Here is a 13,651-nt window from a genome sequence, read left to right as displayed (position 1 = left end):
GGTCTGTAGCAGGAAAAACAGAGGAGAAGAGAGCTGTAATTTTTGTGTGAACAGAATCCAAATGCCAACTTCTGGGTTGGGAGGCCTGAAGCGATGCAACAAACACCAGTAATAGGCTCAGGGTGGACAGGAGGGCTTTCCTGAGCGCGGAAAAGCATGCTTTGGAGCTCTGCCGTCAAGCTGAGCCTCCTACCACCGTTTGTTGTGTCGTGTTCCTGGTCTCGCTATCAGGCGGCAGGGGTCCAGGGGTCCTGCAAGTACCACCAGACACAGACAAGTACCACTGGTGGTACCTGTACCACTGGGTGAGAAACACTGACCTAACAAGCAACAGTCTATTTTGGCTGATAGCAGCGGCCCATCAAAATTTCAAGGAGTTGGGCTGGGAAAGTCAAGTGCCGGAGAGAGTTCATTGGCACCAGATGAGTAAGTAAGGACTTTTTTTAATGTGCTTTCACAACGTATCTCACCAGACATCATAAATTGTTGTTCATCACTGCACTGTGCATTGCTTTGGTATCTGCCAGGGCAAGTACTCCATGTCATCTCGTGGGTATGCCTGAAAGTTTCCAATGCAGAACTTTGTTTTGTGCCAGTGCCGTGCTTCACAGGCCAGCCTATATGGCTTTGTGTTTGAACTTTGAAGAGTTTATTGGCCTGTAGCAGCGTCACAAGCAAGGTGAAGAGGTGTGCGTACTTTTTAAAACCTGATTCTCAGAGGTGGTGCTCTGGTGTCATCAGGGCATTAAAACAGGGATTACGTGGTGCTTCCATACCAGATTTGCAAACAATATAGCTTATTCCCACAGTAACCTTGCTGCACCTTCTGCCTGGAATGTGTCCCTGTCCCATTCCATCCCCTCCCTCCCCCCAAGAACACAATGTAGACTGAAGCTTCTGAAGGGGGACAATTAAAATATCACAAAGTGCTCACCAAGGTTTTGGGTTCTCTGCAGTCCTTGTTTCGTACTGTAGACCAGTGGTCACCAAACTCGCAAACTGCTATCCGTTGAAAAACCGGTCCCTGTTCGGACCGGAGCTTACGGTTCTGCCTCCATGCCCTGTGTATTCCCAGTAGATCTGGGCACAGGGATGCTCTGGACAGTCACGTCTGTTGCCTGATGTCCCAGAAGGCTGGATGTCCAACAGGATGTCCAGGCAGTAACAGCTGCCTAGAGCATCCCTGTGCCCAGATCTACTGAGAATACATGTGACACAGAGATGGAACTGTAAGCTCCACTCACAGAGTGGAGGGCATTCTCCAAACCCTGGATCTGGCCCCTGGGCTGGGGTTTGGAGAGCCCTACTGTAGATCGCTTTCTAAGACTTACTCCTACATTATTACCTACTATTGACAGCTCCTCACTACCTGATTATATGCTGCATTAATTATTGTGCAATAGTTCTGTTCTCCTGATTAAAACACCCTGAGGGTGGTGGTTGTTTAGGTTCATGATACATTAAAAAATGTAGTTGCCCTAGGACACGTTACCACTAGCTCAAAACATATGGGTGGGGCTATAGCTTAGTGTTAGGGTGCTTGGCATCTCCAGGTAAGTCAGAAAAAGACTCCTATCTGAAAAATCTGGAGGCCCATTGCCATCCAACGAACAGTAGATGATACTTTATTCAGATGATGTCTCGGCAGCAGTGCCTGAAATGGTAAGCATACTGCCTTAGTGTTCATACGTCTGCACTAGAGGCAAGTTGTAGCCACCACCATCAGCCCTCAGAGATTTCATTTCGAGAGCACTGAACTCTGGACAGTGCTAGTAACTCTAACTAATGCAATTTTAACAAGTATCTCTAAAAGGCATTGATAGGGACAGTGATTTTCCATGGATGGGAACCAGAATATAGGGACCACTCTCATTAATTAAGGACAGCCTGATAGCACATCTAGTGGCAGTAATAGTCAAGCAAATGATAGGGCTTGTGAAGACCTTTGCCTGAGACTTGGAAAAGCATCTGCCAGGGACAGTACTGTGCTAAAAGGACCAATAGTCATTATGAGATAGCCTCATATGTTCCTTTGTGGAAGGAAGGGGGCAGGAGTGTTAAAAATAGACAGAGATTTTATTCATCTTTCAACGGTCTAGCATCAGGACTCAACTGATGACCACAAAGTGAACTTAACAGCTTGAAGCAATGCCTTTTTCTGTTGGTAGCTGTCCCAGTCCCAATCCCCTACTGCAGGGGTGTCAAACATAAGGCTCGGGGGCCGATGCAGCCTGGATAAGCTTTTTATCTGGCCTTTGGGCTCTCAGTTGAGGGCTCACTGTTGAAAGGTGGCCTGCATGATAATTGGGCTCCCGCATATCTTGAAATATGATCAAGATTTGCGCATCTTCTCTTCTGTTATTTGCAGCTAATGAATTCCTACACACAAACAGAGTGCTTTTGACTCCTTTTGACCTGTTTAATGACATCACTTCCTGACAAATGACAACATGACTTCTGGCCCTCAGCAGACATCATGAATGATACTTGATCTGCTGTATGAAATGAGTTTGACACCCCTGCCCTACTGCCTCTTAAAGATACAACCCCTGCTAACTGGGTAAGAGGCACACTTTCACATGGGTGCTCCTCTTTATAGCAGGGGGAGAGTAACTAGCCCACCTCACCCCAGCAGTGTCTTTTCTAGTGACTGTCTGCTGGTGTTCTTTTGCATCTTTTTAGATTGTGAGCCCTTTTGGGACAGGGAGCCACTAGTTGTTTGATTTTTCTCTGTAAACCGCTTTGTGAACTTTTAGTTGAAAAGCGGTATATAAATACTGTTAATAATAATAATTAATAATATCCCCAGAGTTTTTTGGGGTGCCCCAGCCCACTTAATCACAAAGCCTGAGTGATCATCTGAACAAAAGCATTATAGACCCTGAAATTGCTATGCCAAGGGTTTAAAAAAACCAAACCACAGAATTACTCTCTGCTTAGATCTTTTTGCCTAGGACAGGGGTCTCCAAACATTTTGGCCAGAGGGCTGCATCAAATATCTGGCACGGTGTTGAGGGCTGGGGAAAAAATTAAAATATAAATTTTATATAAATAAATTAGATATGGAACTTAGATGAGTGAATAAATGAATGAGTGGGCTCATTCATTCAAACTCTCTGGCCCTTAGAACACCCTCCAGATGCAACCAGAGCACAGTTCCAATCATTCGGCCAAGTGGGCCTGAGGGTTTCAGGGGACAAGAGTCTGGCCGCGGGCCAGATAGAGGCTTGCCGCGGGCTGTCTCTGGCCCCAGGCCGGAGTTTGGAGACCCATGGCCTAGAATGACCATTTCACACAACAGCCGAACCATCTGCACTATCCATAATAAACAAAGCATCCCAGTGGAAGTAGCAATACGTTTGCTGCTAGATCTTCCAGCAATAATATAGCAGCAAATTTTTTTCATCAAGCGACAGGAGTACAATCAGAAGTAGTTATAGCCATAAGCTAGTTATAAACTAGTTTGACCAGCTCCAGCTGGTGTGCCAGCTGCGGCCGTACTTAAGTAAATCAGACCTGACCACGGTGGTCCATGCCCTAGTGCAGGGATGCCCAAACCCCGGCCCGGGGGCCACGTGCGGCCCTCGAGGCCTCTCAATGCGGCCCTCAGAGAGCCCCCAGTCTCCAATGAGCCTCTGGCCCTCTGGAGATTTGTTGAAGCCCACACTGGCCCAACGCAACTTCTCTCAGCGTGAGGGCGACTGTTTGACCTCTCATGTGAGCTGTGGGATGAGAGCTCCCTCCACTGCTTGCTGTTTCACATCTGTGATGCAGCAGTGGCAGCAAAGGAAAGGCCAGCCTTGCTTTGTGCAAGGCCTTTTATAGGCATTGAGCTATTGCAAGACCTTCATTCATTCATACAAGTTCATCTTTAATATATTCATTTATGTAAACTTATGTAAATTTATTCAAATTTTAAATGTAAATTAATTCCTTTTTTCCCCCCGGCCCCCGACACAGTGTCAGAGAGCTGATGTGGCCCTCCTGCCAAAAACTTTGGACACCCCTGCCCTAGTGACTTCGAGATTGGATTACTGTAATGTGCGTTATGTGGAGCTGCCCTTGAAGATGGTTTGGAAGTTGCAATTTGTGCAGAATGCAGTGGCCGGGGTGGTTACTGAAGCTAGGTGGTTTGAATTTGTCGGATTGCTTCTTTGGCGACTGCACTGGCTGCCCATTCATTTCCAGGCCCAGTTCAAAGTGCTGGTATTGACCTTTAACCATGGTTAAAGGGTTCTTCATGGTTTGGAGCCAGGTTAACTGAAGGACCACCTTCTCCCATATATTTCAGCCTGCCCTCTTAAGCCATCTGAGGGAGCTTTCCTGCAATTGCTGCCTTTCTCCCAAGTTAGGGGGATGGCGGCACAGGGGCGAGCCTTCTCGGTAGTGGTGCCATAATTATGGAAATCCCTACCGGTGGAATTAAGAACTACCCCCTCCTTTCTGGTATTTCAGTGAAGGCTCAGAACATTTTTGTTCTGTGTGGCATTTAGATGATGGGTTGTCTGCCTCCTGTGCCTCTGTAGAAGTACCTTCATTGTAAATAGTTTGCCCTTCTCCAAATGGTTTTATTTTTTGTGATCTTATTTATGGTATTTAGATATTGTATATTTTGGCTGGAAATTGTAAGCCGCTTTGGGTATCTGCTCCAGCATAGAAAAGGCAGGTCAAAATCTTTTAAATAAATAAATGGCCAGTGTAAACACATCTTCAGTTATGCTGGACCCTAAACGAGTTGGGTCCAGTGTGCTTTCATGTGCTTACCCTTATTTGATAGGCAATTTGTAGTAATCCTAACCTTTTCTTTGTTCCTCATCATAGGTAGCTCTGTTGATCTATCGGGGGGGGGGGGAATCCAGAACGCAGATAATATCTTTATTAGATGGTGCAAAGTGAAATATGTGTTGTCACCTAGTACAGACTAATCTATTTGAGGGCCCAATCCTATCCAACTTTCCAGCACCGGTGCAGCCGCAGTGCAGCCACGAGGTAAGGGAACAAATGTTCCCATACCTTGAGGATGCCTCTGTGACTGCCTCCTCACCAAAGGATACAGTGCACACCCCATTGGCATAGCTGCACCAGCACTGGAAAATTGTATAGGATTGGGCCCTAAGTCTGCATAAATTGCTGCTCCTAGCTATTACAAAAGGCAGACTTTTGGCCTTTTCTATCATGCCCAAACCTCTCTCCCTTTTGCATAACATCCAACCTGATGCAAAGTTCTCCGGAACTCAAAAGCTTGCTCTCTACTTTGCAGTAATTTTTTTTTTTAATGAGTCCAAATAAAGGTACGTATTATTCTGCTTTGGCTTTTTGCTTTGGCTGATGGTGCACATGAACTCAGTTTTAGGTAATAGAAAACGAAAAACTTACTCTAGGCCTTGGAAAAAAGTATACCCCCAAATCTTTCTCCTCCAGCCTACCACCATCTAAAAGCTGGCAAAGTAAGGGGAAGGAAAAAAAAAAATTATATCACAGAAATCTTTGTTGCTTGTGCCTTGGAAGAATGCATTTCTCAAAAACATAGTTATGTAACATCATTCATGGTGCCAACATCCCATGATGGAATAAAGAAAGGAATTGATTGCATAGGAGGGTGGAGACAAAATGTACTTCTCAAAAACTGAGTCAGCCTGGAAAAAACCAATGCAAGAAGAGCCTAAAGCGCAGAGAGATCAAAATGAATACAAAGAAAGAGAACACAACTCCACAATTAAATTGTTTTGGGTCACAAGAGGATTACTTATTAACTGGCAAGGATTGCAACTTCTCATATGGGCTATGCAATCTACAGACTATATAGGAAGGATTATCATCCTCTTTATCATTAAACGTGCATCTTAGTTCCACCTTAAGAAATTGCATTTTTCTTTTACAGCTTGAGTTCATTGGATGATAGACATTGCTGATTGGTACCCTGCAATCCCTTATGTAAACCTGATACATAATCTCGTATGTGATAAAAGTCTAGAAATGTATTGGCCTAATAGACTTCTAGAAAACTGGTGGACACGTTCAATTAGAAATATACGATTGGACTTTTATCATGTGCCAAGGAACAGTGGGGAAGTTTTGATTGTTTTTCAGTTTGATAGGACAAAAGATACTAACAAGGAGAAAGCAAAGATGAAACTATCGTACTATATTATATATGAAAAAGAGTCTTATGGCACCTTAAAGACAACCGCATTTATTGTAGCTTACTTTTTCATGGACTAGAGTCCATTTAATCAGATACACAGTATCCTTGGTTGGCAGATACTTACACAAAATGGTCAGCAGTGAGACCAAGTTGTCATGAAATGGAAGAGGTACGGTCTACAACAATTCTAGGTAAAGCTGCAATGATAAACCCAGTGGATTGTATCTCAGGTTTGTTGCAATCAATGAGTCCAGGCCCCTGAGACCCCAATCCTATCCTTCCCCCCTCATGCTGGTGAAGCTGTACCAAAAGCAGGCATGCTGTTTCAGGTGGGGGGGGGGATGATAAATCAGAAGGCTTGAGAGGCAAAAGGGGATTTAAATTCTCTTATACATCTGTAGGGGCCCAATCCTATCCAACTTTCCAGTGCCAGTGCAGCCATGCCAATAGGGTGTGCACTGCATCCTGTGGTGGGGAAGCAATCACAGAGGCCTCCTCAAGGTACTGGAACATTTGAACATTGCAGCTGCACTGGAGCTGGAAAGTTGGATAGGACTGGGTCCTAAGCCTCCCATCCTGCAATGGGTCACCTTGAACCTGTGCTAGTTAATGATTTTGCTACTATAACTCCAAGAAGAGAAGTGGGTGGGAAGGCTGCAGAAAAAGGGGAATAGGATCTGGCACATGCCATAGCCGCCGGATCCACCCTGCCCAGTAATCCTCCACCCCCGTTCTGCCGTCCCCGGCTTTCCTGCTGTCTTACCTGCTCAGGCAGGTGACGAAAGAGATGATGACATGGGTGGGACAATCACTGTAACAAAGGCACTTGGGACAATGTGCAGTAAAATACAATTCTTAATAAAATGTTGCATAAAATCATATATGGAGCAATATAGGGGCCATGTAATCAATAAAAAAATCAACGTTTTCAAAAGCTTCACACATCACATTAGTTTATAGTCAGACTTCAATGAAGTTCAGATTAGAGAGTGCCCTCCGTTTGTGCGGGCCTGGCATCCATGGATTTCAGTATCCATGGAGACCAAACCCATGGCTAGAGGGCCTTGGAGGACCTCTTGAATGCAATGGGAAGTGCCTTCCAGTATGTCTGGAAAGTGTTCTGAGGCTGTAGCCTCCCCGCACCTCCGAAGGCCTCTCAGATGCAACCATCACTTCTGGTTCGCGTCGCCAACTTTCAGTTGCATCTGAGGCTATCCAGCCACTGATTTTGTTATCCGTGGAAATTGGTACCCACAAGGGTACCTGGAACTTAACCCCCACAGATATGAGGGCCCACTGTGTTTGTTCCAATCCACATTCCACTGTACATTGTTGTGCATTGTTGTGATTGAAAAATCAAACATTATTTGTATATGAAAATGCATTTATTTATTTTTTTGGCATGGTGGCATTTCACGTCTACTTCTTCCCATCACTTTTTTTGTTCCAGAGAATTTGTCAAGGTTTTCCCAGGGAAGGTTTTAGGGTCACCAGTCATGACTGGGCATCATTTACTAATACTCTTTCTCTCTGTTCAGCCAAAGCTGCCAGTGTTTCGGAATGGTGTGTTTACTCCCCTGAGGGTGTTTGCCCAAGAAGTTTACTTTGAATTCTCATAGCATAACAGAAACATTTTTCATCAAGGCAGCCAGCTGGCTGTTTTGAAGACAGAAGAATGACCGAGAGTTTGAGGACCTGTCCTCCTGCCTCCACTTAAGACAATTTCAGTGAGCCTGAGGTGAAACTGATTTTCATTGTTTCGTCGTTCACCAGTGAATTGGACACTGAAAGAAGTTTGTTAGCGAGCGATGGAAGCTAGGCAGAGAACTGTCTTTCATAAAAACTCCGGGGTTGCAAATTGCGATGGCAATTCATTTAATGGAAATGTAAAGTGAGGGAGAAAAGGGGGGCTAGCAAGCTGCTTTTGGTGACACCTGCTCACTCAAATTTAATAGGCAGCCAAATAGCTGTATTTTATGAGACTCTTATAAAAGATGCAGTAGTAAAATCCTGTCACTCATACATCACAAAGTGCAATGCATCACAAAGCTTCATGAACATATGAAGCTGTCTTCTCCATTGGTTTTCCTACCCTATGGTTGTCCCCTCTGACTAGCAGACCCCACCAGTACATGGCACAAACGCTAAAGAAGAAGAAGGTTGTCCCCTCTGGCCAGGGTTTCCAAGGTCTTAGGCAGAGATTTTTCCCAACCCTTGCTCTGTGAGATTCTTTAAAAATTGGAGCTGCTTCCCCAACGTTTCGGAGGTATTGCTACCTCTGACTAGAGATACATTCAGTACTGTTAAAATCTTGGGGTTAGTCCGAATTTGTTTAATTCAGACATGTGTATTTTGCTTTTTCATTTTTTTCAATGCTCAAGTTGTCTTGTATAAAATAAAACAAATATAAGAGCACTGATATGGAAATTTGCCAAAAAAAGCAAAACAGAATAATCAAACAGGGGCCAAACTGTTACGTGAAAATCTCCTTTTCCCTTCCAAGTTGTGATTTTGTATGTATTATGGACTAAAACTCATGCAGGTCAAACCTCAGAATACAGGACACCCTTCCCCCAGTACACTTTTCCAAGGCCCTGGTAGAAGTCACAAGTTTGCACAACCTCTAGCAATGCAGGGATGCCTCTTGATCCAATCATTGTTATGCAAAACAAACATGCACCTCCAGAGGAAGAAGTCTACTGTTCTATTGTTGTAGCTTTATCACTCTAAAGCACCTTATGCAAACTGCCTCCCTCCCCCAGGAGGCCAGTCATGGCTGATACCCAGTCATCCTTTCCTTACATGCTCCACGTGTTCCACTGTTTGTAGTGAGCATGCACATCCAGGAGGCCACATCCAGGTCATTCACATCCAGCTTCCAGGTCAGCAAAAAGCCTTTTTAAGAGAGAACTTGGCCACATGTGCTCTCTCTCTGGATGCCCCCCAAGGCACAGGTCCTCCATAGGACTCTTCCACCCTCCCCCCCAACTGCTTCCAAACCAATTAATAGACAAGACAACTAATAGATGTTTTGGTTCATTAGGGGTTGGTAGAAGTGCCTGGGAAAAAAATGTTTTAACTTAATCTGAAGGAAGCGAGAGGACGTGTCCCTCCAAACCTCTTTGAGGGCACCACAGAGGTGAGGCTGTCCTTCTGTCCTCTTCAGAAGATGGGAGCATTTGGAGAAGGACTCAGCTGATAATCAGTATTCAAGTTCACATTCATAAGCTGCTGCACTCTGAAGGTCTCTGCTGGCATTCTGAATGCAGAAGGGACCTTCAAAATAGTGCAGAGCCATTTAAAATGGCTGTGGGAAGCTTCAAAATGCCAGCAGAGAAGCTATCCATGACATTTTAAAGCTTCCTGTGGCAATTTTAAAGGGCTCTGCGCTGTTTGTGGGAGCCATCCTGATGGTGTCCACTGCCATTCTGAGGGTCTCCTGCTGGCAGGTTAGTTAGCAGCAAGTCTCCTGCTGACACCTCTCCCTTACCCCATTGATCCCATAGGATCAATGACTCCATATCTGCAGATTTGGTATCCTTTGGGGTTTCCAGGAACCTGAGCCCTGTGGATTCCGACAACTGACTGTACGTGTAAATACAATATTCACACACTTTTCCCCAGCTTATCCTTACCTCCATTTTCCTCACGTCCTCTGCTGTCATTTTCTAGATCAGGGGTGTCCAAAGTTTTTGGCAGGAGGGTCACATTGCCTCTCTGACACTGTGTCAGGGGCCAGGGGAAAAAAGAATTAATTTACATTTCAAATTTGAATAAATTTACATAAGTTTACATAAACAAATATATTAAAGAAGAACTTATAGGAATGAATGAAGGTCTTGCAATAGCTCAAGGCCTATAAAAGGCCTTGCACAAAGCAAGATTGGCCTTTCCTTTGCTGCCACTGCTGCATCACAGATGTGAAACAACAAGCAGTAGAGAGAGCCCTCGTCCCACAGCTCATGCGAGAGGTCAAACAGTTGCCCTCACGCTGCGTCGGGCCAGTGTTGGGCTCCAACAAATCTCCAGAGGCTCATTGGAAACTGGGGGCTCCCTGAGGGCCGCATTGAGAGGCCTCGAGGGCCGCAAGTGGCCCCAGGGCCGGTGGTTTGGGCACCCCTGTTCTAGATTGTAAATCCCACAGGGCAAGGACCTTTCCTCTCATTTTTTCATAAAGCACATTCTGAAGGCAATCTCTTAATCATCAGTATTCAAACACCATAAATGCTGAACACTAACAAGGGTGTATTTCGGGCTAGTGAATAAATTTGCAAAGGTATTGTACCAGCCATTTCAACTTTTTATTACTCTGTGAAATTCAAAAGTTTTTTCCCCCCTTAAGATATAGTACTTTATGTTACGTGTGACTGATGGTTCAGAATTTAATGTAATATAGTTTTATATGCTATTTGTGGTTGTCCATTACTTTTTTTATTAGGACAGATATGTATATATCATGGTACTATTTTTATGCCATGAATAATGGAGGGGTGATGACACCTGCTCATGTCAACTCAGCCCTCATATGGCAATGATATCATGATGATTTCCTACTGACTAAAGAGGTTCAAGCTAGTGGCAGAGAGAAAAGGGGAAAAACATTCATATCCTTCACCATTCAGCCTTCTCATGATACTTGATGCATCCTATTCTATTCCATTGGGAGTCAAACCATAGCCAAGCCACCTTCATGCTTTTCTCCATCATTTTGACAGCAACTAGCTATAAGCTGTGTGGCTTGTCATATTTGTGCAATAAAGCTCTTGTCTAAATGGCTGTCTCAGGCACTCACAATTATTTTGTTTTCCTTAGTCTGAGAAATGGTATTACCAGTGTGGATGGGAATGTAGATGGGGGAGCATATAGAGAGGGCATGTTGAAGAGCATGGTTTGAAGGTTAATTTGGGGTGAAGAGAGCATGGTTACAGGATGTCCTATGGATCAGTGCTTAGAAAAGAATGTGTTATAAGTTATTCACCCCTTGATCAAATTCTTGTTTGCTTTGATTCTATACTCTCCTTTTTAATGCAGATCATTTTAGGTTTTTTTTTCTCTTGGAAATAATGTGTTGTAATATAGGTTTTTTTTGGGGGGGGGGGCTGCTTGCTGTGAGTATGAATGGTGTGGCCCCACATATCCAGTGTACTTGCTGCTAATACCAAATCTTAGCTATCTGTTATTCATTGAGGCTGAATTGAATTTCAATTCATGGAGGGGGGTGTCCTCCCACTATAGAAATAGAGTCCTGGCCTGTTGTGCTTCCTGGGTTTGTGTCCGCACTAAGGGTAGAACAAGATGGGACAATGGGACACAGGACTGTTACTGGCAATGGAAATGCTGTATCAAATTTCCCCCTTTCTCTCTTCCCTAATGTGTGGGGACGGACATGTGAGGTCATCATGTATCTCCAATCAACATCGTTGGTTGCAGCTAAGTGGAGGCAGGGAAGCTCACAGTATGATGGCATTACGTAGCACACTTCCACTAATACATACAGAAAACGAGGGGCTGTTGTTTTTGAGGGCAGCATTATATTTTATGCCACATCTGTTTCCATTCTAATGGAGCAGTTTTAAGCCCAATTAGGAAGCAATGACAAAGGACAGCTAAGTGGCTTCAACTGTTATGGAAAATCATGGTTGTGGAAAGCAGGGTGTGACTGGGTAGTCAGATCTTCTCCTAAACCTGTGATCTGTTCTTACACGCCCTATTAAATAAAGGTTAGCATCCACATCTACACATAGAAATGCTATAGTGTCCTATTTATTCAGAGCAGCTTCCTGTCTGTGATGGAAAGCCAGCCAGTTCAGGCAGTTCCCAATTACTCTGCAGCTTGTGAAAATAATACTTCTAGTACTCTTCCAGGTTTCAAAGCTCTTATCAATAATAGAAGTCAGTAATGCTTACAACAGTCCTATAAAGCAGGACAGTGTTATTAAAGCCATTCTGCAGGTGGAAGTTGGAAACAGAGATGAACCAGGAACTTTCTGGCTCATTGCTCTTAACTAACTAAGAAGAGCCTGCTGGAGCAACCAAAGGCCCATCTAGTTCAGCTTTCTGTATTGCACTGTGGCCCAACAGATCCCTCAGGAAGCGCACAAGACAACAAGAGACTTGCATCCTGGTGCTCTCCCTTGCATCTGGCATTCTCAGGTGTCATACTTCTAAAACCAGGAGGTTGCACATACCTACCATGGCTTGTAACCTGTGATGACCTTTTCCCCCAGAAATTTGTCCAATCCCCTTTTAAAGGCATCCAGGTCAGATGCCATCACCACATCCTGTGGCAAGGAGTTCCACAGACAAATTACACGCTGGGTAAAGAAATATTTTTTTTGGGTCTGTCCTAACTCTCCCAACACTCAATTTTAGTGGCTGTCCCCTCGTTCTGGTGTTATGTGAGAGCATCTCTCTATCCACTCTATCCATCCCCTGCATAATTTTGTGTGTCTCAATCATGTTCCCCCTCAGGCGCCTCTTTTCTAGTGTGAAGAGTCCCAAATGCTGTAGCCTTTTCTTGTATGCGAGGTGCCCAATCCCAGTAATCATTTTAGTCGCTCCCTTCTGCACCTTTTCCATTTTCACTATATCCTTTTTGATATATGTACACATGAAGTACTGTCTACACTTTTGTTATATAGTACTAAGAACAACTCCCCAAGCCCCAGCAGACATGACACTATTGTTTATGGAGAAATGCAAGCAGAAGTGATAATTAAAATGCTTGTGCTTTGCCATCTTGACTAAAGTGTCCCTCTGTGATAAAACAGTGCAAGTGAAGAGCACAGTGACCTGTTCCCCAGACTGTTCCTGAGACAGATTGAATTGCATAGTTTTTGATATCCTGATATGTTCCCAGGAAGCCCTGTGAGAAATCTGTTTCCCGTCCTCCTCCAAGGAAGCCAAGAATAACGTCAGGGCCTTGTGTTGTGAGGTAGCAGGCCAGCAGGGCAAAATCAAAATGCTTGATGTTGGGTGTTGCATTTCTTGTAAAGGCCAACGGTTTCTTTTTAAAGACTAGCCACGGCTTCCGATCCAGCTCTCCTGCCAGGCAGTAAGTGTTTGGAGTGACATGTATTAGTGGAGTGTACTAGTGATGTATCAGCTCTGATGAGTAAATCTAAGCTCCAGCTAGTTTAGCTGTGCCTGCTGCCCCTATCCAAAGTAACTAAGGGCGCAATCCTAACCTTGGGTTAGGCTGGTGCAAGCCTCTTGCGCTGGCCCAAGAGGGTCACAGACGTGCTGTAAAGCATGTCCTCCTCAGGAGTTGGCTGGGCCAGCGCAGTGACGCACACTGGCCCACGGCGGCTAAATCCAGCCTTCGCGCTGACTTGATGAGGGAGAGTTGAGTTGGCTGAGCTTGGCCGACGCAGGAGTCTGGGGAGGGCAGGGAGGAGGCGGGAAGGAGGCGTTCCAGAGTGGGGGGTGCGTGGAGGGCAGTCCCGGGGATGGACAGGTGGAGAGCAGGAGGCAGGGCTTGGACCCACCTGTTATGCCAGATCCCTA

At 44.8% G+C, this 13,651-nt stretch overlaps 1 protein-coding gene across 1 annotated transcript in view; it reads left to right on the top strand.

The window, feature by feature from the left end:
* Positions 1-13,651, top strand: part of FAM13A (family with sequence similarity 13 member A) — a 147,036-nt gene that overhangs the window by 51,854 nt on the left and 81,531 nt on the right. Inside the window, exon 8 of the mRNA XM_066632116.1 lies at positions 11,059-11,066. Within this exon, the coding sequence (XP_066488213.1) occupies positions 11,059-11,066 (8 nt within the window). The remainder of the gene's footprint in view (positions 1-11,058; positions 11,067-13,651) is intronic.

The sequence above is a fragment of the Tiliqua scincoides genome, chromosome 6 (assembly GCF_035046505.1).
Source record: "Tiliqua scincoides isolate rTilSci1 chromosome 6, rTilSci1.hap2, whole genome shotgun sequence".
NCBI classification, from domain to species: Eukaryota; Metazoa; Chordata; class Lepidosauria; order Squamata; family Scincidae; genus Tiliqua; species Tiliqua scincoides.
The sequence above is the reverse complement of the archived record's forward strand: the minus strand, read 5'-3'. Positions and strand labels throughout refer to the sequence as shown.